This window comes from Ornithorhynchus anatinus, chromosome 13 (assembly GCF_004115215.2).
Source record: "Ornithorhynchus anatinus isolate Pmale09 chromosome 13, mOrnAna1.pri.v4, whole genome shotgun sequence".
Classification (NCBI taxonomy): Eukaryota; Metazoa; Chordata; class Mammalia; order Monotremata; family Ornithorhynchidae; genus Ornithorhynchus; species Ornithorhynchus anatinus.
In genome coordinates, this window is record NC_041740.1 from 28,506,081 (window position 1) to 28,530,467 (window position 24,387).

A 24,387-nucleotide genomic window follows, 5' to 3' on the forward strand; every position below is an offset into this window, starting at 1 on the left:
CATGAATGAGATGAGAAATTCAGGTGTCCAGTGCTTCATGTGACGGTTGCTCACTCCTACCTGGTCCTACCACTTCCGTCATTTCCTCTCTGTCCAAACTGCTATCACATTAATCCAAGCAGCATGGCTCAGGAGAAGAGCCCGGGCTTGAGAGTCAGAGGTCGTGGGTTCTAATCTCATCTCCTTCACTTGTCTGCTGTGTGACTTGGAGCAAGTCACTTCACTACTCTGTGCCTCAATGACCTCATTTGTCAAATGGGGATAAAGACTGTGAGCCCCATGTGGGACAACCTGCTAACCTTGTACCTACCCTGAGCTTAGAACAGTGCTTGCCATATAGTAAGCGTTTAACAAATACCAACATTATTATCCCACCTGGATTACACTAACAGCCTCCTTGCTGACCTCCCAGCCTCCTGTTTCTCCCCACTCCAGTTCATATTTCATTCTATTGCCCTGAACATATTTCTACAAAAACTTTCAGTCCATGTTTCCCCACTCCTCAAGAACCTCCAGTAGTTGCCCATTCACTTACACATCAAACAGAAAGTCCTTATCATCTGCTTTAAAGCACTCAATCACCTTGCTCCTTTTTACCTCACCTCACCATTCTCCTCTTACAATCCAGTCCATATGCTTCACTCCTCTAACATCAACCTACTCACTGTACCTTGATCTCCTCTATCTCACCGCCGATCTCTCTCCCAAGTCCTGCCTCTGCTCTGAAATGCCCTCCCTTTCCATATCCCCATTACTTTCCCTAACTTCAAAGCCTTACTGAAGGCACATTTCCAAGTGGCCACCCCTGACTAAGCCCTCATTTCCTCATTTCTCATTTTCTTCTGTGTCGCCCCCGGACTTGCTCCCTTTATCCACCACCCCTGCCTGCTTAGGTACCTATCTGTAATTTGTTTTATGTTTCTGTCTGTCTCCGCCTCCAGACTGAAGCTCATTATAGGCAGGGTATGAGTCTGTAATTGTTGTGTTATACTCTCCCAACCACCTAATTCAGTGCTCTGAACACAGTAAGTGCTCAATAAATTTGATCGATTGATTGATCCCAAAGAGCTTACAATCTAGTGGAGTTTGTGGTCTACAGTTCCTCTAAGGTATTTGTTTGGAATAGAGTGAGTCTGATGTGTATCCTGTGCACCAGAATGGGTTTTCCATGAGCATAAACTTGGAAGACTCCTCTTCCAGCCTCCCAGATTCGGGGGCTGTTTTTGACCACAAGCTATGTGCTAAATAAGCCCTCCAGTCTGTAGGAGAGTTATCAGAGTAAAGCCTCTACTCACAGGAGAAGATCACTAGGTTAAGAGAGTGTCCTCTCTGGTCCTATTCCTCAACTCTTCCCAGCCATGTCCTAGGCCCATAGACACTCATTAGATTGGATTCAACAGCAATGTTAACTGGAAGGAAGGCTTGCTAGAGTCACTATACCATGGTGTACTGTGCTAGTGCAAGTGATGATATAGATGACATTACCTTTCTGGTAGAAATTTGTGCCGGTGTGGGGTCTGTTGATCCCAACGCTGACATTCCTTGCCTGATTCAGTGTGATCCATGGGGCCCCTGTAACTCTCGCCATTACAGGTCATGCATTCAACTGCAGAAAGGAGAAACAATTACGCGAGTATCTTGAAGCAGAAGGATAACACATGTTACTGTTTGCATTCAAAAATTTCAGCTATTTCACAGGGAGTATGACGGGTGTCAGTGAGTGTGGCTTCACATGCTGAGCACTCAGTTGTGAAACATGCTCCTAATGAAATACAATTATCCTAATATTACTCCTCAGTGGAGTCAAGGGTCAAAACAGAGTGGTGGAAAGCATCAACAATCACTGTAACTCTGGTATTCGTTATGTGTTTTCTATGTGGGTCCAGGGACCCTCCTGGTCCCACCTCCGACTTCTTCAACCATCTTGACCCCTTTCTCACCTTCCTTCTCTCCTTCTCTCTGCCCACTCTGATCTTAGGAGACTTCAACATCCACATGGATGTATCCAGTGACTCCTCTGCCGCCCGCCTGCTATCGCTCCTCGACTCTGCCAACCTCCTGCTCCACCACATCTCGCCCACTCACCAACTTGGTCACATCCTCGATCTCATCATTTCCTACTTCTGCACTATCTCCTCCCTCACCAACTCTGAAATCCCTCTCTTGGACCATAACCCTCTCACCTGCCTCTTCTCTCACACTCTCTTCCCTTGCAAATCTGTATTACACCCCGACAGAGACTCCGCTCTCTTGATCCCATCCATCTCTCCAAAACCATCTCTCCCCACCTTGCCTCCCTATCCTCTCTTCCCACTCTCAATGAGCAGGTTACCGCTCTCAACTCCACCCTCTCTACTCATCTCAATTCATTTGCCCCCCTTTCCCTCCGCCACTCTCACTCCACTAACCCACAGCCCTGGGTCTCTGCCTCTGTCTTCCTCCTTCGCTGTTATGCTCGAGCTGCTAAGCGCTGTTGGAGCAGGTCGAAGCACCAAGCAAACCTTATCCATTTCAAATTTAGCCTTTCCTGCCTTATTCTGCCCTCTCCTCTGCCAGGCAAAACTACTTTTCTTCCTTTATTGACGCCTGTGCCCATCACCCCCGCCAACTGTTCCGGATCTTTAATTCTCTCCTCAGGCTCCCTGTCCCTCCCCCTCTCCCATCCTTCACCCCCAACGATCTGGCCACCTACTTCATCACGAAAATTAACACAATCAGGTCTGAGCTCCCCAAAGTCACCCCTCCCCCTGGTGCCTCCCACCTCCCCCAACGCTCTCCCCTACTTTCCCATCCTTTCCTGCAGTATCCTCAGAGGAGATCTCCTCCCTCCCCGCAAGTGCCACCCCCTCCACCTGTGCTTCGGACCCCATTTCCGAAGCCCCTTCCTTCTTCCCCTCCTTAACTTCTATCTTTAACCACTCACTCTCCAATGGCTTCTTTCCCTCAGCCTTCAAACATGCTCATGTCTCCCCCATCCTAAAAAAACCCTCTCTCGACCCCACTTCCCCTTCCAGTTATCGCCCTATCTCCCTACTACCCTTCCTTTCCAAGCTCCTAGAACAAGTCATCTACACTCGCTGCCTAGAATCCTTAACTCCAATTCTCTCCTGAACCCCCTCCAATCTGGCTTCCATCCCCTCCACTCTACCGAGACTGCTCTCTCTTTCATTTCCATGAAATCAACATGGCAGAGGGCCCATTAAAACAGAGTATGAACCTTGACAAATGTGTCTCTATATTGTTCTTTGTACTCTCTCAAGTGCTTAATATAGTGCTCTGCACACAGTAAGAGCTCAACAGATGTGATTGACTGTTTGACCTACCGACCTGCTCTTTGGGTTCCAGTGGACCTGAAGGATGCTAAATTGATTTTACCCACAATGATCAGCCTAAGGAAGGGGGAGAAAAGATGAAATTTCAACACCTTAATCCTTGTCTCTCACCTCTGTTCCTCCCTACTTCTCTCTGGGGTTGCCCACCCATTCTCAGTTCACTCTGGTTCCTGAACTCCACCAGGATAAAAATTAAATTCCTTGGATTGTAAGCCTCCTACTTACAGTTTGAGCCCCATGAAGGACAGAGAGGGACTAACCTAATTAACTTATATTTACTCCAGCACTTAGAACAGTGTGTGATGTATAGTACGTGCTTAACAAATGCCATAAAAAGGGCATAGTTTAGTCCTCAAGATCCTCTTGCAAGAAGAATGTGTTGCTGTAGAGTGAAAGTCTCAGAAACATCACAAACAGGGGTCTTCTGAACTGTACTAAAACCTCTGCCCTGTTTCAGTTTTTCTGTTTCACTCTCCAATGGCAAATTATGTCAATGAGCAGCCCTTATCGCTGGCTTAACAAATTCTTCATTTACAAAGGGGGAAAAAACTAACATATCAGATAGAGGACAAGTAAATTACTTGATTTTGCAATATTCCCCTTTTGAGGCTTGTGTTGGCATGACAGAAAACTACCCTCCCCTTCACATCCCCGATCAAGGCCTCATTGAAGGCACATCTCCTCCAAGAGGCCTTCCTTGACTAAGCCCTCCTTTCCTCTTCTCCCACTCCCTTCTGCATTTCCCTGACTTGCTCCCTCCTCCCAAAACTACTGCACCTATGTACATATCTGTAATTTATTTATTTATATTAATAGATATTTAGCATCTATTTCCCCTTCTAGACTGTAAGATAGTGGGCAGAGAATGTGTCTGCTTATTGTTATATTGTAGTCTCCCAAGCACTTAATACAGTGCTTTGAACACAGTAAGCACTTAATGATTGAATGAAGGAATGAGCCCAAATTAAGCATAAAAAATATAAACTAACATGTCAAACTATGATGGAATGAAAAAATAACCATTATGGTGTCCACCGATAACCAGCAATTAGATACAAAATGCCAAAATTTACATACTAAATAGTTGGTTTTTTTTGAGAATGTGAACCTGCATATAGGGTATTTTAAGCAGTATTATCAGCTGCTAAGAGGGAACATCTCCAAGAAAAATTCAAACTGATGCTTGCTTGGGCCCGGTCTTTATTATTTCTATCATAACCTTTCCAGTTTATAGTTCATGTTATCCATCCAAGGGTGACTTACAGATTTCATATACATATAAAGAAATTGAGATAGGTCTTTGTTCAGATGGACTTGTGACAGAATAAAAATTAATGATAATTTTAGTAATGAGGGGAAAGACTTTTTTTTTAGGAAGGATTTAAAAGGTTATGGAGAATGAAAGATAATGACTGAATTATGTCTGAACATTTGTTCTGTTTTCTTTCATTTGGTATCTTCCAGAAAATACATGTGTACTAGCCACTGGTGATTATTTAAAACCCTTAGGCATTTGCTAAATTAAGTAACTGAGTTCTACTTAACAGAGTTTTCTCTGAAATTTCAATTAGATCTGAAGTTTTTCTTTACTTCCTATTCTGTATTATTTTGCAACACTGTTGTGTACCATGAAAGAGCAATGAAGTAGTCACTTCCGACATTGGCTGTCTATTATGAACATGCCAGAAGATCAAGTTACAGGAAAATTAAAAACAGGAATTCAGTATTATTTTTCAAATTTCAGGCCAATTTTCTGATGTTTGATACTTGTCTAGCCATTTAATGCAATTATGATAATTACAATTTCAAAAGACTTCCTAAATCTTTTCTTCAGTTAGGGCTTGAAACCCAATTTTCTCCATTTTACATTTGTAATATAACAGTTATCCACAACCATTATAAGTGGGAACCTTCAGCTAGTTAATTACTTATGAAACCCAAAGGTGCTCTGATCATCCTCCTTTCATGTCATGCAGCATGACAGAGGCAGAACCAATTGTGTCACACAAAATGCATGCCTCTGAATCCTAAGAGAATTACTACCCAAATGTCCCAGAACACGCTTCTCCCTCTGCTTGGATTAGACAAAGACATTCATCCTTTAGAGAAGCATAGTTGTCCACGACTCCTACCTAAATGTCATTCCCAATCCCCTTGATTCCTAAATGCTCCTTCTCCGATCCAACCCCCATATTAAGTAGTAAAGGAAACTCAATATTAACAAATAATTTGATCAGTACTTCCCATTGCCTCTGAGATTTAAACTATCACTGCTAGAACTTTCACACTTTATACCTAATTCTTGTTATGAGGGACTGAGGTTTGTGGGGAACATTAGTGGCTTCTTTTTATGTTATTAATATTTTTAAATTATTAATATTAGCTATGAGGCTTATTTTAATTTAGAATTAGCAATCACCAAAATTTTTGTTTGTTTTTTTTCTTATTTTTAGTTGTAATATTAGTTTCCCAAACAGGAAAATAGAACATTTCAACAGAAATTAATTACTTTGACTGTTGTCTAGTGGAACTTCAAGTTTTCACTTCCATCTGTGCCTCCAAACTTGCCAAATATCCTTCAAATAAATACACTTTTACCCTCCTCACCATGAGGAAGAAAGTTAATAATTATGAGTGGTTCAAGCAGAAGAATGATGATATAATACCACATGCCAAGCATTGTTCAAAACTCTGGTGTAGATACAAGGTAATCAGTTTGGACACAGTCCCTGTCCCACATGGCGCTCAAACTCTTAATCCTCACTTTACAGGTGAGGTAACTGAGGAACAGAGAAGTGAAGTAACTTGCCCCAGGTCACACAGCAGACAAGTGGCAGAGCAGGGATTAGAAAGATATGCAAAACCATCGTGAGAGTGAGATTCATTGGAAAGACCAACCCAACCAGGGAGAGTCCTTCTAGTGCTCTGTTCTGGGTTCATGCATACCCCAGGTCCAGGTAGATCCCCAGAAGGACATCAGAGGATAGTAATGAGCAAGTCTCCAAAGAATAGTACTTTTCCTGCTCTGTTAGAACAAAGACCATTTGCCCTGTATCCCTGTATTTACACAGGTACTGCCTCATTTCCATATTTTTAATCACATGGAAGATAATCCCCCATAATCATCTCTCTCTCTCTTTCTCTAGTTTAAAAGCACACTGTTGGTATCAATCTGATTGCCCATTCCTAGTCACAATGGGAGATCCAGTTCTCCCATTGGGGAGAAAGAGACCACCCCAAAGCTTAATGCGGTTGATTTACCTGTGGAACACTGAGGAATGTCACAGACTTCATGGCGTACCTCTGGATTGCTTGTGAAACACCACGGTCCTCCTTCTTCCCCACGAGGATTCCGACAATAATTTTCCTGCAGGTCTTTACCCCGATAGCTCGAAGGCAAAAAGCTAGTTTTAAAATGACAATCATTACAGTATAAGAGCATGCAAACTTTGGGATTGAACTTTGCTTTTATCTAACAGCAAATATAACATTGTCTTCCACCTCCTGACCTCTTTATAAGTACAGCCCGAGGTGATGGCTGATTTTAAACTTCAACTTTGAAAAGCTTTAAACTTCCTTCCCTCCTTCTTAAGGTTTTTTCCAAACTTTGAGGCAGAGGAATTACAATTAAGACATCAGGATGGAATTAAGCGGTGGTGAAATTTGCTCTCTGAAAAATCTCCATTCTGTTTTAGTCATTTAAGCGTGATGTGAGAACAGTTTGTCTCCAATCACATCAGCACTGAACCTTTCAAAGAGGCTTAAGTCTTATGAATATGTTTCTTTCTCAAATCTCCAACAACTTTCAAGGAATAAAAGATACACTGATCTTTAGGATAGTAATAAAGTGAACCAGTAATCAAATGAAAATAGATTTTTCTATTAAATTTGGTGGGACAAGGGATACAAGTCCACAGAGGTTAGAATCTTAGTTCATTAAGCATCTCTTGTGTTCCCTTTGTCACAGAAATAAAACGGTTTTAAAGATAGTTCAGAATTGTTTCCAAACAAGAGCCTGATTGAATGAAAGGTGAGCCCTCCAAAATGAGAGTATGAAACTTCCATAGAAACCATTTTAAGCACTAGAATTTTGACTGGAGATAACTTTTGGAAGAAAGGAAAATGTTAAAACCCCATGAGCTGATGCCCAGTAATCCATTATTTCATATATTTTTCTCTCACTTATGAGAAAGTCTATATCATACCCCATTAATATCACACACAACAAAATGAGGACTAACTAAATGGGATTTTGGACTAAAAGAAAATCATTAAAAAAAAAACCCGGTTCCTGTGAGGTTCCATGCCTTTTTCCTCCCTTCTTCACATGTCTTCTTAGTCTGTGTGTTACAATATTTTAAAATTCTAGGTTCATTTTCAGGATTTCAGTCCTGCCCCTTACTGGTGTCCTGGTGAAATTTAGCCCTATGAATATGCTTCCATAAAAATCCCTTGTCAAAACTTATTTTCAGATCATATTAATGTGTTTATGGCCCAGTTGCACCAATGGAGATATTTTAAAATCTAGATTTTAGTCTAGATTTAAGTAAGATATTTTTCCAGTTTGTATAATCCCTGGACCCTTCCACCAGTAGCTAATTCCGTCATCTCCTCCAAGTCTCTCAAAACGCCAATCAAGCAGACAATGGAAGAGGGGCAGAGGAGAGAGAAAAATGGAGTGGAAGAGAGAGAGAAGCCCAGGAAAGCTACTGCCATGGGGATAAGTACATAGGCTGGTAGAGAGCTCAGGCTGAAGGCACACACAGGCATGAAGAAAAAAGAGCAAAGGAACTAGGCATTTTTCTTTGAAGCTCTAAAGTCTACATGAAATTCTTGTTTAAAGTGGGGAATCTAAACAGATTTTCCACTTTGCCCAATCCCTAGAATTAGAGTTCCCAGTGAGTAGTGAGCATGGCCTGCATCATGTTAACTCAACAATAACCATATTAACAATTTAAAATTAGCTCTAGGCAAGCTTTTGTGGTGCAAAATTTTGCAACAGGGGAGTGTAAAATGTTTGTTTTTATTACCCATGTGAAATGTTCTCCAAACATCCTTACAGAGAAAAGACAAGTACAGTCTTGTGTTTCTAGTTGTGGTATTGGATATAGAAACACTTTTCTTATATTACACTCAAGAATGCGAAATTTCATATACAGAATTGTCCAAAAAAGAGATCAGCCAACTCTACTGTGAAACACAGAGTTTTGAGCTAATCTACAGATGTTTGTTATTTACATTCAGAAAAGTTTCTCATGTGCCATCTTCTGCAAACAAGGTATTATGAATACAAGAATTTAGCAGATTTCCCTTAAAGAAAATTTGAAGCTTTCATTGCTAACTTCTGATGCACCGCACCTCTGATATTAAAGTTATCATTCTTCCTGATGGCCAGAAACCAGAGGAAAGTGCTGTTGCCTCATTTGCTAAGTGATCTTTTATAAACTGAAACTGCATCAGACAGGCCTATGGTTCAAACTAGATTTTGCCACTGAAAAATGATCGTGATGCTTAAAATCACAACCATTTATTCCCCAAATGCTGCTACTGGTAGGCTTTTCCTGCAGTAGATTATCAGCCTTCATCAGTCTGGCTAGAGTTTATGTATTTTTTTTAAGAGTAATGTTCAATGTGATAATTATCCAGCTAGACTCCTCCCTCTAATACCCTGAGCTTAATTCCTCTGAACTCCTCCTCTTCTAAGTGTTAAGCCTCAGACATGTTCAACTGGACTGTTCTGAAGCAGATCAGTAGCAAGAAGTTGATCAATACAACCCCTAGCAATAATAGTTGTTGCAGATGGTGAGGTGGATTCATAACCAGATTGGTTCCATGAGGTTCACAGTCTAGGAGAAGGATGAAGAACAAGCATTTAAATCCCATTTAACAGATCAGAAAACTTAGGCTCAGAGATGTTAAGTGACTTGTCTAAGGTCACCCAGCAGGTAAGTGGTGGAGTTGGGATTTTAACCTCAGACTTTTATACCCACATTGAGAACCAGCATGGCCTAGTGGATAGAGCATGGGTCTGGGAGTCAGAAATCCTGGCTCTGCCACATGTCTGCTGTTGTGACCTTGGACCAGTCACTTCACTTCTCTGTGCCTTAGTTGCCCCATCTGTAAAATGGATTTAAGATTGTGAGTTGCTTGTGGGACATGGCCTGTGTCCAGCCTGATTTGCTTGTGTCTATCCCAGCACTTAGAACAGTACCTGACATGTACTAAGTGCTTAACAAATACCTTAAAAAATAAAAAAAAGGCTCCTGGCTTTCAGCTTTGTGTTCTTTCCACTAAGCTAAACTGCTTCTCTGATGGTCTTGATTCCTGGTCTGGACTCTCAGGTGCTCCTGAGGAAACCTCCCTCTATTCTCAGACAGATTCTTGGCTTAGAATAAGTCAGGAGGAGGGCCCTTGTGCAAACACTTCATGACTTCCTGATGTGGCTGTTGTGAACAACTGGAGGAGAGTGTAGCTATTGCTGTGGTGATCTACAGCATAGCACCAATTGCCTGGACTCAATTCACCACCAAACTGCCCTTTATATAAGGTGCATGGCTGACTAAAAGGCCAATGGGCACGATCCAGAAAGCTGACAAGCCCCATTTAAAGGGGCACCTCTATCATGAGGACTGTGCCAAATTCCTGGGACTGTGAGAGAGGAGAAGAGGAAGAGAAGGCAGCAAACAAAGCAGGAGCAGGTGAATGGGAGAAAAGGTAACTGGAGAAAATGACAACCGTTTGCTTTAACCAAATGAAGGGAGAATTTGAAGGGGGAAGGGGGAACGTTTTAAGAATGGTGCCACTGATCACTGAAAAGGAGATGATATCTGAAGCTGGGAATTGACAAGGGGAGAGGTCTTCAGAAGTGTTAAGAGGAGATTTGCAGAGAGGAGACAAAGAAGCTTGCAGAAGTTGGAGGGTGGGTAGACTCTCTCGCTTTTCCCCCTTTCTCTTCTCCTAGCTTTCTCTCCTCACTTTTGTTCTCCACTCTTCTTCTGCCATTTCTCTATAGTGCTTGGAAGAACTGGTGTGATCTCTTTTTCTGGAAGTAGTGAGATCTTGTCTGCTGAAGCTGTGGGCCTTGCTTTTTTATAGTATTTGCTAACCACTTTCTATGTGCCAGGCACTATACTAAGCTCTGGAGTAGATACAAATTAATCAGGCTGGACACAGTCCATGTCCCATATGGGGCTCACAGTCTTAATCCCCATTTTATAGATGAGGGAAGTGAGGAACAGAAAAGTTCAGTCACTTGCCCAAGGTCTCACAGCAAATAAGTGGCAGAGGCTGGATTAAAACCTAGATCCTTCCGACTCTGAGCTCCATTCTCTATCCATTAGGCCTGACTGCTTCCCAAGCTGCTTGCTTTCTTAGAGGAATAGATGCTATTGAAAGGAGAAGGAATTGCTGAGGGAGAAAGGAGTTTTTTGTTTGTTTTCCAGATGGCAGCCCTTAAGCGATTAAGAAGCCCACTGGAATACCAGTAATATCCCAGCAGCCCATTCTGGGTTATGGCTGACTCCAAATGGCTCCTTACTAGCTCTTATCTCAGAACAGTAAGGAATTGCTCAGAGTCAGTTGGGATAGTGGACTGAAGTAAAGAGAAATCTACTTATCCAGCCCCTTTGATACCACTGGTACCAGCTCTTGAACAACTGTTCCAGGATTTCCAAGTAATTATTTTAGATTCAGCCAGTCCTGTGCATCGCTGCAAAGAAAAGGGCACCATCTCAACAAGTTTACTTGGCGTAAAAATTCCTGTTCTTACTTTTCTGTTCTACACACATCCAGCATAAAATGGTTTCTGGAAGATTCTCTCTGTGGCAGCAAGATTAGCCCATGTTATAATGCAAAGTTGCAGGGCAAAGCCGCTCATAACACTAGACAGTGTGTTCCCAGGAAGATATATTACAGATTTCCTTCTCTAGTACAGAATCACAATCAGAGGGTTGGAGTTGAAACAAGACCTCTTTGGGGTAGGTTCAGTTCACATCCCAGTGTTGTGGAAGGATTAGGTGCAAATGGGATTCCTTTGTGCCTGAAAAACTTGCATCATTTTCTGCAAAGGCAGGCTACATCTATTAAGTGGAATATTATTCTCATTAGAGTGGCAACGAATTATTTTAATTTTGGTAGAAGACAAATCCAGTGTATTTCTGGTAGCTTCACTGGCAATAAACCCAATGACATGTTCAATCATATTTACACTAGAACTGAGGTTGCCATTCTCCTGAATCAAAATGAGGTCGAAAATTTCAATTTGTGTGATATTATCAACCTTATAGGCCCCCTAAATTATTTGCAGACCTCATGGAGGACTGATCTTCAATCATGTTGAGTTTTTTACACTGTGAATTGGGGACAGAATAACCTCATAGGATACTGGGAAAATCCTTGGGAACCAATGCACTTGTGAGAGTCTCTGGCCTGATTCAGTTGCCAGGAGTAAGAAACCATGAGATGAAGCTGTCAGCAGCAGCAGCAGAGCTAACTAGTACACTGAAGGAGTGACTGCCAGAAGCAGAGGACCTTCTGTTCTCAGCTCCCATGCTGTGTGATTAAAGCCTTCATGCCAGGGATCTTAGAAATCTCCCAATAAGTTTTTTTTTTTTTTACAACCAACCAAATGCTGCTAGTACAGTGTATTTTAACATCAGAATCTTGAATTTTTCCTCCCATGATCCAACCTGGCTATTATAAGAGCATGCATGGAGCCATGGAAACCCATTTCTCTGGGCTGAGCAGAAAAACTCTGACAGTGGCAAACTAGGCCTTTAAATATTGGATTATCGATAACAGGGGTGGCCAAGTTGGATGAACCGAAAAGGTACAAGCTATATACAAAATATGGCCAAGGACCACAGATCAAGAGCAGTGGAGAGCAGTCACTCCCAGGGGAAAGAAACGGTCATTTGACATTGGAGAGTAGGTGTTGTCAGTGGGAGGGGAAGAGGTAATTAGCAATAGAAAGCAGGCTTTATCAGGGAAGAGGATGTGGTGGCTAGTGGTAGAGATCCGGCACTACTGGGAGAAGAGAAGAGTGGCCAGAAGTGGAGAGTAGACATTCCCACGGGATGGGAAATGATAATAATAATCATGATATTTGTTAAGCACTTATGTGCCAGGCAGTATACTAAGCACTGGGGTGGATACAAGCAAATCAGGTTGGACACAATTCCTGTCCTACATGGGGGTCACAGCTTCAATCCCCATTTTACAGATGAGGGAACTGAGGCATGGGGAAGTGAAGTGGTTTGCCCAAGGTCATACAGCAGACAAGTGGTGAAGGCAGGATTAGAATCCATGACCTGCTGACTCCCAGGCCTGTGCTCTATCAACTACACCAGGCAGCAAATGGCAGAGAACTGGCATTCCTGGGGGAAGGAGGTAGCATCCAGCTGTAAAAAAACAGGCACTCTCAGGAAAGAGGGGGTGGGTGCTAAGCGATGGAGAGCGAACAGTACCAGGGGAGGGAGATGGCAGTGAGTGGTGGCAAGAAGCAAGAGACAGAGCAGGGTCTGAAGGTAGGGCTGGATACCAAGTCCCTCCTTGGCCCAACCTCTTGAGGTGGGGGAATCTCACTGTTATTGCCACCACAGAGAGGGCTGGAGCTGCAGTCCAGTGCAGGCTGCCATCATCGCAGTGGTTTGTTTTCCCTCCTGACCAAGCCACAGAACATGCATCCCCAACAGACAGACCAGCAGCAAGTAAAGAAGACTCACATGTGACCTGCAGTCTGGCAACTTTGCTCTATAATTACCTCTCCACAGGTCATGACGCTTGATGGTTTAAAAACAACAGCTCATTAATAGTTCAGATTTTTAAGTTATGGGAAATAACAATACAATTTTTCTCTCCATTTTCCTCCTCTGATTCTTACCCGTGTTCATGTGGTATCATGGAATCCCACGGCTGGCACTTAATTCCACTTTTAGTAACAGAAACAGTTCCCTTGTAGCTTCCCCCTTTCCCAATGATACAATTTCTAATATAGTCTATTGGAAGGAAGCAAACAACAACAAAAAAAAATGAAAACCATGTGAGGCATATGCTCTACTTGTTAAAACTGAGAATAAAAATAAAATTCCACTCAGCCCTGTAAGTCATTAACTAGATCTTGAAAGTTATTTCAACTACCACTGTCAAAGACCTGCCTTAGGGCCTTCATGAATACCTTCCAAATAATAATTGCTAGAATAATTCAGAACAACACGTCCATCGGGCAGTCTCCAAGAAAAACTGGGGTTTGACGGTGGGAGGAAAGGAACACTGTGCAAATGTGGAGACATTTCGACCCTCTGCCGAGAAAGTCCCAACAGTTGGATTTTTCTGTGATTTAATTAATATTCCAAAGAATAACAAAGATTTAGAGCACATCAACCCTCACCAGTTACCTAAAATAGGACTTGACAAAAACTTCAGCCACCAAACCCAGAATATTCTTTAATTTTCTAGAGCCATAAACATTTCTGAAAATTTCTTAGTGCCACTAGTTTATGACTCACTCTGTTTCCTATTTTTTTCCTCCTTTTTTGCCAGGAAGTGAATCATTCTCTTTAGCTGTAACTCACTGCTCTCCTAATATATCTTTCACTATGTGTTAGGTATTCTCTACCATCTTTGGCAGGTTATTTTTTTTAATGGCATTTGTTAAGCACTCACTAAGTGCCAAGCCCTGTACTAAGGACTGGAGTAGATACAAGATAATCATGTTGAATATAGCCCATGTCCCACATGGGGCTCACTGTCTTTATCTTCACTTTACAGATGAGGTAACTGAGGCAAAGAGAAGTTAAGTGTCTTGCCCAAGGTAACCAGCAGGCAAGTGGCGGAGGTGGAATTAAAACCCATATCTTGTGAATCCCAGGCCCATGCTCTTTCCATTAGGCCATGATGCTTCTGTGTGTATATGTTGATGTGTTGTGCCCCATTTTCAATAAAGGATGTGTCTCCTAAAATTACAATAGATGACATTAATGGGATTTTATAGATGAGGGAATGAAGTCCAATTTATTGGTTTAGTGCCAAAGGACTTTTTTCATTATTTTTCAATCACAGAATTCCCTATGACTTCACTGACTCACCCTGACCTGTGAGTTACTCTATACCTGTTATTTCTTCATTATCACCATCATCATCATAAGGGATATTTATTGAGCACTTATGGTGTGCAGAATATTATCACTCATTCATTCAATCATATTTATTGAGCACTTACTGTGTGCAGAGCACTGTACTAAGAGCTTAACCCATGGAGATTCACCTGAGCAGTTAGGTCTTTTTTTTTATGGTACTTCCTAAGCATGAGCTATGTTCCAAGTACTGTACTAAGCACAGGGGTAGATACAAGATAATCAGGTTGGATACTATCTTTGTCACTCATGGGCTCTCAGTCTTACTCGTAACTGAGGCACAGAGAATTTGTGATTTCTCCAAGGTCACACAACAATCTGTTAATCAAGCAATTGATGATAGACAACAGAAAAATGGGAGAGCCAGGATTCATACCTAGGTCCTCTGACTCCCAGGTCCATGCTTTTTCCAGGGTCCATGATGTTTCCCATATCTCTTTACTATCAGTTTTAATCTCCTAGAGCTATTGGAAGGTGCATTAACCCTAGCTGGCTACCAGGGTACTATTTAAATAATGAAAATTGGAATTTACTAAACAGTTCCCTAGTGGACTGAAAAACATGAATTCTCCTTATAGAAAGGATTCACTTAACAAGGGTCAGAGTATATTTTGTTACAGGAATGGATTCACTAGACAAATTCCCTGAATGGACAGACCATTCTTTTCCCAGGCAAGAGGTCTTGACAAAAATATGTGGCCTGAGACCTGATGTTCTTTGTATTGCAAGCTGTCTGGGTGTGAGTTCAATTACCTTTCTTTTCATAGAGATCAAATGCATGGTCCTGCTTCTTCCTCACTGCATTCGTCATGCTATTGAATGAGAACCAGTGGCATCTCTTCAATGCTTTGTCGAAAGCAAAGGCCCTGAAAGAAATATCTGAATGAAAAAAAGGAATACCTCTATTTATAGAGTTTTTACAGTAGGGATACATGGCATATGAAAGAGGACAACACTACAATAGATGAAGTTTCACATAGATGAAATAGAAGCCCGAAGGATATCTAAAACTGAGTTTGAGGTTGCCAGGAAAAGGGCAAAATACTGGTCCTGGCTACAGGAATTCATTCAAGTAGTCTTTCAATCTAGGCACTCAATGAATGGAAGTTAATGTTTGTATTCAGATAAAAATGGCTATTTATAGAGCAACATTCTGTGCCCAAGGTTTTACAGTAACATGAGGTGCCTCATGAGTGTAAAGCAGAATTTACTATCTTAAAGAAAATGTGAATTAAAAGTTTTGCTTTGCTAGCTTTGTCTGGTGATTTATAATAAACAAGCACCACATAGTTCCCTGAAATAATATTTCCAAGATGAATCTTCTGGCATCAAGAAATAAGAAAACAGAAGATTATAAGTTTAAGAACCATTAAAAGATAACCATGAAATGATTTTTTCAACTTTAATACAAATATCTGTAAAATTGGTAAAGTGAATTGTCACTTCAACTTAGAATCGAGAGCTTAGAATGTAAACTGAACTATTTAAACACTTACTTTTCTGCATCCATCTCCAGGTTCTTCTTACTCTTTCCTGTGAATGATTTTGTGTCTTTCCCGAGTTAGACTGTAAGCTCCTTACAAGCAAGGATCATTCCATTTGCCTCTATTGGGCTCCTCCAAGAACTTATTCCTATCCTCTTCACATGGAAGGCACTCAGTAAATACATTGATTTATTGTTTTTGCCCCAATTTTCCCTGAAATACAATGCTAAAAATTTCCATTCTACTTGCTAATCCACATGCAGGTGGGAGGTATCCTTTTTATGTATCCAGTTACATCCCAAACTATTCAACCTATATTTTTCTCTCTGGATCCCACTCCGATGGCAGATTCTGAATGGGATTGATGTAGCTTTTTGTAGATGCTGAAAATACTCAAGCACAATTTCCACATTTCCTGTATGATTATGTTCTTAAAGACTTCTGATGATGTTTTAGAGCCTGTTGGAAGAGTTACTTGGTGAGTCGGAGGTATATTCTGACTCCAACTTCCAGATCACTTTTTTCTCATGGCATCCTCAAACAGAACAAGAACTCCAAAAATGTCACTTTTTGATTGATTACTTGATTGATACCACAAAGCTCTAGTTTACTCCAGAGTTGAAATAGCATCTTCAATTTTAACTCAAACTACCATCACGGGAATAATCTAAGGATGTGGGGACACTCAGTGCAATTCAATTTGCTTAGCATTTTCCAGATCCCTATTCCACTGGTGGCTTCAAATGCTTTTACAAAGTCCATGAAAACAGTAATAGTGTCCCTGGAACTTTTCCTTTGCTGACAGAGCCTATCTTCTGAACTGCATTTTCATCTGAAGAAAAATTACAATTTAGCAAACACATTGTACTGTAGTGCAATGTAAATGCAATATAATGCAACAAATGAATTCTTCAGTCAACTGTCCAAGGGAATTTTTCCTAGACTCCAATAATGGAAAATCATGGTTTCTTCATTCAACTCTCTTGTTTTTCTTCTTGAAATGGTGACTTTGATGGCATCTTTAAAGTCTTGTGATCTTTTGGGGTCATGTATTGAAGAAGAGCTTATTCTTGTAGATTTCTGCAGGAATGTCATCAGAATAAATTGCTTACCATATTTTATTGCTTTAACATCAGACGTTACTTCTTCAAAAATTGGAACTAAGTTCATGCCTTCATATTTTGAGTGTTTTTATATTTATTGAAAGTGCCCCTCCTTGGTAGTGGAAGTTTTGCTCAGAAGATCCTTGTACAGTTCTTATCTTGTGGGAAAGAGTCGTTCATTTGTGATGATGATTGTAGTCTTCAGTGTTTCCCTGGTAGTATTGATGGGCCCATGTAGTTTTTATACTGTTAGTAAAAGTTCATAATTTGTTGGCTGTCAACTGCATATCTTCAGGGTTAGCATTGTACTATGGACGGTACCCGTTCCTTAGTTTGAATGAATGTTATTTATTGAGTCCTTACTGAATGCAGAGCACTGTACTAAGTACTTGAGAAAGTACAATACCAAAAGGTTGGTAGACATTATCCCTGCCCTCAAGTAGCTTATAGTCTATGAGAGAAGCCTCATATCCCATCAAAGGGGGTTTATATTGTTTACGCATTTCCTTTTCTTCCACAATCATATACTTTGTTTTGTAATCTAGGAGCTATTTTCATCAAAACAGTCTTGAGGGTTTTTTGCCATGCCAATAGTCAGAAAAACATCCACTCACTGTTCTTGTTACTTATAGTGGGGACTACTTGTTGCAATAGGGCAGTTGGTTGATTATGACAGAACAATGTAGATATTGAACATTATACCAAGTCCTACAAACAGTCATTCATAAATTACTGTAAGCAAATGACTGGCCCCTAGAACCACACAAGCCATGCAAGATGTGCAAATATTTGTAAAAAGGCTGCACCAGAGAAATCAAACACCCTATCCAACAGAGAGCTAAAAACTGACAGCCTTTTGTTGCATACTAACACAATAATAGGCAAGGAAATAGAAAACAAAGTTAGATAGGCCAGCATATCATTTCAGATCGATTATTTGATTGATATTTAGCCTTTTTCATGTCCTGATTGTGTCGAAAACTCATTTAGAACATATGACCCAAAGTTCAATCCGCCTCTCACAGCAGCAGCGATACAGAAATCTTTCAAATTCCACTAACACAGTATGATGCAGTCTAAGAGATGCCATTGTTTAGACTTCAAATGCATCCCTGGTGTCTTTAATTTGAGAGGTAGAGGATCATTACAAACTGGTCTTTTACCCATTCACTGTAGAGTAGAAAACTATTGCTATTTAACTTTCCTGTCCCATAAATTACAATTCCTTTTTTTTTTTTTCCAGGTTTCAGCATGGAAAACTTTGTTGCCTCATAATTGACTTCCTCAGCTCTGTATGGGCAGGAAATGTACCTACCAACTCTGTTGTATTGTACTTTTCCAAGTTTTAATACATGTGTGCAGTAAGCGCTCAATATATACCACTAATTACATCATTACCTGACTTGCCAGTAGCATATCTGAATACATTCACAAAGTTATTACTCGAAAATATGATGTCCTATTGCAAACTGTACATGTCTATACCTAGTACTCAGCTCTACTCATGGTCAGGTAAAATACTAGACAATAATAATAATATTTGTTAAGCACTTAAGTGCTGGATGGTTACAAACCAATCAGGTTGACCACAGTCCCTGCCCAACATGGGGCTCACAGTCTTAATCCACATTTTACAGATAAAGTAAATGAGGCACAGAACAGTGAAATTACTTGCCCAAGGTCACATAGAAGACAAGTGCCGGAGCTGGGATTAGAACCCAGGTCTTTCCGACTCCCAGGCCCATACTTTATCCACTAATTTACGCCACTTCTCATAAGGAAATAAAAATAACTAACAGTCCAAAATCCTGGATTTTCTACTTCGTATGACTGAAAGATAAGGACACACTGTTGCAGCTGTAATGAAAGCATACAGTAAGAGGAACAGCAAAAGCACATACATTTTTTTAAAAATCTGATACTTCAAGGGGCCTAATATGTCTAATATTAAGTCTAATATGCTAGCCATCTGCACCATTTATTCACTTCAACCATTGTAAACCACTCACAGCTGAACTCTCTGCATCTCATCACGTTCATTCTAATCTTTTCAAAGTGAGATTACTAGTCATTTACCCACCTACTAATTTAGCAACAACACTCCCTTTCAAAACCACCTTTGGTATCATTTTTGTTTTTACCCACCAAGAGAAACTTTTCATTTCATGTTAGATTGTATGCCCCTCGTGAGCAGAGATCAAGTCTACTAACTTGGCAGTGTTATACTTTCCCAAGCACATAGCATAGTGTTCTGCACACAGTAAGCACTCAATAAATACCACTGACTGATTGTTCTCTCACAAACTGTGTTACTTTTTTATGACACTACTCAATATCTTTTACCCATCTATTTGGATTATCTCCTTCCATCCATCGTTGTTGAGCCAACTAACTTCAGGCCGCCTCTTGAAACATTTACCTACTATGAAATGTTTTGCTAACTTCCTGACATGTGTGAATTATAAATTGAGAGAGGTAAAAATACATCAAAATTATGTGAACTATGTGACTGAGAATTAACATTTATCTCATTGTGGTTGCAATTCAACCAGATAGATCTTTCCTTTACTATCAGTTACCACAGAATGCATTTCTCTGAGCTGTGCCCACCCAAGCAATCATTTTCTAACCACACTATATTATTTGACCAAAAGCATTTCTTCATGCCTCATAGCTCTTTTCTACAAGACAAGCAACCAAAAATCTATATAATAAAGTCTTGTTCTAGGATAATATTGCTGATGACCAAACACATCTGGGGATACTTTCCTGATCCTCATATCTCTTGAGGATAAGAAGTAGTAGTTCTGAAATGTCCACTGAGCTTCAGGGGGGAAGTAGTGAAATAATCTCAATTTGGCCTATTATGCTCAAATCACTTTACCTGAAAAAAACAAAACAAAAATAGTCTATATGTGAAGAAGATCTCCCAGGAAAATCATTGTATCCAAGGAGGTGCACTCAGTGCCTGTGTCTGGCCTGAGTTTCTGTAGCTGGGCCAGGATCCTGAGATCTCTCCCCAGAAAAGGATGCATCAAAACACAAAGAAGTATAAATAAATATTCTTTAGTCCAGGTGCTGAAAGCAGATCACTGATAACACATTTATTTAACTCCATAAAATGGGGAGGGCTTGTTTTGTTGTTGCAATGGCAATTGGTAAGCACTTACTATATTCCAGACATTGTACTATGCACTGGGGTAGATGCAAGTTAATCGAGTTGGACACAGTCCATGTTCCACACTGGGGCTCGAAGTCTTAAACCCCCATTTTGCAGATGAGGTAACTGAGGCACAGAGAAGTGAAGTGACTTGCCCAAGGTCACACCGCAGACCAGTGGCAGAGGTGGGATTAGAACACAGGTCATTTGGTTCCCAGGCCTATGCTCTCTCCACTAGGTCATTCTGCTTCTTAATTCCACTAACTGCTCACGTGATATAAAAGAGCACTGAGCTCCTTCACTCCTTGAGGCTCTATGCCAATGTCACTACCACTGACAAGTCAATATCCCTCTCTCTTTCCAACCCCAATGACCAGAGGTACTGATAAAAGTTTAAAGGGATCAAACTAACTACCTATTTCCATAAACCAGATTCCAACTAAATAACCTCTGCAGCAATAAGTACTTCTTTTGAGAGCATGAGTAACTTACAGGTATGAAAATCAAATTGGAAATTAAAGTGCACTGAAAATCAATTGATCAGTTTTTATTTATAATCAATTTATAGTCCAATCAGGATAGATAGCCAATAAACTGCCAATCATTCATTATCTGGGGTAAACTTCCTTTTGACTTCATTCTAAAAACCTTAACCTTTTTCCCCTGATATCACCAGTTTCCATATAAGCTTCCCCTTTCACCCCCATTCATTCCCTACCCTTCTATGATAACATATATTTTTCTAAAGTACTTAAAAAAGCAACAATTTCCTGCAATAAGTAGCAGCCTTTGAATGATTTAGGGTTGATTAATATTCTCAGGATGCATGTCATGGCTTGGAAATTACAATATTTCAACATGAAATAACTTACTTGCACGAGAATGGAAGGCCTTTATTTTTACTGCATCTGTGGGCGCATAGTTCTGTGGTGTTCAACTTTTTGGCTTTTGAATAGAGTGCTCGATCCACCTTAATTAGTGTAATCTCTGCCGTCTTTTTGAATTCATGAAGGGTGCTTCTTCGTTGCTTTTGAGCCTCTGTTCAAAGTATATAAGCAAAAAAATAGTCTGTAAGGAAAAGTTCAAGATAATGATTTCACCTGACACCACAATGAACCTCTTAACAATGAAATGACCTCATCGGAGAGGGTAGAATGAGGAAGGAAAATTGAAATCGGGAGAAAAGTGGCCACTGTTATTTATTACATTGTGTTAGAGAACGGATGCATCTTAAAGTGGAACAGAGTTCATTTCAGAGAAATAATTCAATGATATATTAATTCCCAAACAGCAGGAAGGACAAATTCGGTGCCAGAAGCATATCATGTCATGTTTCATAATGTACTTTAGAATTTCCTTTAGTGATTTCCCTCCAATGAGGAGGGAGCAATTACTAGATAAAGTCTTTCAACCACAGCAAGATGTTTCACCAAAACACTGTGATTGAAATTATTTCTTTCCTCAATTGAACCAATTAAAAAATTAAAATATTTCACAAGGTACATTTCAGAATCTTATCTATTACATAAATATTTCATGCATTCAAATATTTCTTCTGATCAATAAATTGTTTTTCTTGAAATGAAGCCAGTTAGTGGTTTAACTCTCTAATGCCAGAGTATCATTTTTTCCGAATTGAATAATATAGACAAGTTCTCAAAGACCTCTAGATATCATGAGACGCACATTAAACTCAGCAAGGACCCATAAGAAGACATGTGATTTGTGCTTAAAGACCGGGAGTTAAATTGTATGGATTGACTTGGGGAGAGTAACAGTTTGAACAAAGTGCCGAGGAGGAGACTGTGGTCAGCTTGATTACTTAGTAGCAGGATCTGTCAGTAGCTCTCTCCCCACTGTCATTTCAGAGAGATGGTTCAGGTTAGGAAAATTGGTAAATACTGGATCAGAGGCTAAACTTATAGCGTGAGAGTTTTTTTTGTTTTGTTTTTAAATGGCATTTGTTAAGCACTCATTATATGCCAGGCACTGTACCTTAGTGCCTGGAGTAGAAACACGCTAATAAGATTGGACAAAGTCCTCATCCCTCACAGCGCTCACATTCTTCATCCCCATTTTCCAGATGAGGTAACTGAGGCACAGAGAAGTGTGACTTGCCCAAGGTCACACAGCAGATAAGTGGCAGAGTCAGGATTGGAACCTACATCCCTTCTGATTCCCATGCCCATGTTCTAGTGGGAGGACTAAGACCACACTTCTTCTTGCCTAGTTTAGCATAAATCGGAGAGTCTTGTTCATGTAATAATTCTCTGTTCATCCATGTTTTACCAAACCTATACCTATATTCCTATTTCTGTTCTTCCTCCCCATCTCTCACTTCTAGAACCTGGTCCCAGCAGAGGCAGGATCTGCCAAAGATAGCCAAGTGGCAGTCCCTTCCCTTTTGGAACAGGGTTAGGATGGGTGTCGTGGCATCCAGAAAAGAGCCATTCCCTGCGGCATAGGAGGAGCCATTAACTTCTTAATAATTATTGTGGTATTAGCTAAGCGCTTACTATGTGCCAAGCACTGTACTAAGTGCTGGAGCAAATGCAAGATGACAAGATCAGACACAGTCCCCATCCCACATGGGGTTTACAGTGTAAGTAAAGGGAGAAGAGGAATTGAATACCCACTTCACAGATATGAGAATCTGAGACAGAGCAGCTGATCAATCAAGGCCCCACAGCAAGACAAGTGACAGAGCTGGGATTATAAACCACATCCTCAGACTCCCAAACCCATGCTCTTTCCACTAGGCCCCACTGCTTGGGCAAGTGTGGCGAGCTGAAAGACACGGGGTGAAGATGTTGTATTTAAAGAGCTTTAAATATTGGCCAGGGGAGAGTCAGTGAGAGGAGTGGCATGATACTCCAAACTTGACCAGAAACCACTGGCTCCATATGGTTTATTAAACATGCTGATGCTCATTATTCAGTCGCCTCTCCCCTGACCTGTAGACCACAGCTTCTAGTTGAGTCAAGGGAAATGGCTTTTGTTCTGAGTTTTAGTTCTCAATCTGTTCATACTAAGACCACCATAAAGCTTTCTTCTTTTTCAGGGTCTACACAGAGACTGTTTGAGCCAGAAGCTAACTTCAAAGCAACCAGAAAAGAGAAAAATGAAGCTGTGTACCTGCCACTTCACAGCCTCTGTGGTTCCTACCTAATGAGTCTACCTTGCATCTGAATTAATCCAAAGTGGATTCCATGGTTTGAAAGATCTGGTTGGGCGGTGGTGCACTAAACACTGGGAATCAATTCTATCCGGGAGGAAGAGATGGATAACAAATTGTTTTCAGTATTAACAGGAATATGAGGGATGGGTATTATCCAATAAGAAGCAGCATGGCCTAGTGTATAGAGCATAGGCCTAGGAGTCAGAAGGACCTGGGTTCTAATCCATCTCCACCACATGTCTGCTGTGTGACCTTGGGCAAGTCACTTAACTTCTCTGTGCCTCAGTTACATCATTTATAAAATGGGGATGAAGATTTGAGACCCAGGTGGGTCAGGGATTTTGTCCAACCTGACTAACTTGTGTCTTCCCAGCATTTAGTACAGTGCCTGGTACATAGTAAGCACTTAACGAATACCATATAAAAAAAGACTGGTCGAAGCAAACTTTAAAGCAAAATTCTGGATGATAGTTCTGATTCTATTAGGTTTAGACACAGAATACTGTAGATATTTGACAATTTTATTGTTTACTTTACCTGCAGACAACTCACTAGATGAGTCAAGCCCCAAACCTGGGAGCAAATGAACTGGGTAACTGTGAAATTTCTACCTCAGTCTGTGTGGATTAGATCCCTATGGGTTACTGATTTATTGAAATGGCTTATATGAAACCAGATTCTCTTTCGTGGTGACTCTGGAGATGGTAATTGCCTCCAGGAATAAAACCAGGCTATTCTTCATTCCCTGAGTCTTTGTTTTGACTAGGCCAGTAAGTACCTCCAAGGAGAAGAGTGCTGCCTTAGCTAGGAACTCTTGAAGATGCCATATGCTGTACAGAACTGACTGGCTGAACTAAATAAGTGTGTAGCTGCTGGGGTAGTAAGGCCAAATGATAGCCATGAAGCCCTGAACCTGGGCTTTGGGGGACCTATTCCCAACTGACAGGCTGTAGTAGTTCCCCAACTGAGAACAAGCCTAAACAAAAAACTTTTCACCA

General features: G+C 40.8%; 1 protein-coding gene across 2 annotated transcripts in view; it reads right to left on the reverse strand.

Moving 5' to 3' along the window:
* Window positions 1–24,387, reverse strand: part of HGF (hepatocyte growth factor) — a 66,137-nt gene that overhangs the window by 34,331 nt on the left and 7,419 nt on the right. The window contains exons 2-6 of one of the 2 annotated variants that reach the window (XM_029078216.2): window positions 21,084–21,249; window positions 15,218–15,330; window positions 13,213–13,327; window positions 6,594–6,721; window positions 1,486–1,606 (exon numbers count right to left, since the gene is read on the reverse strand). In XM_029078216.2, coding sequence (XP_028934049.1) covers window positions 1,486–1,606; window positions 6,594–6,721; window positions 13,213–13,327; window positions 15,218–15,330; window positions 21,084–21,249 — 643 coding nt within the window. Of the gene's footprint in view, window positions 1–1,485; window positions 1,607–6,593; window positions 6,737–13,212; window positions 13,328–15,217; window positions 15,331–21,083; window positions 21,250–24,387 lie in introns of both variants that reach the window. The other variant, XM_029078215.2, reaches the window with a different exon arrangement.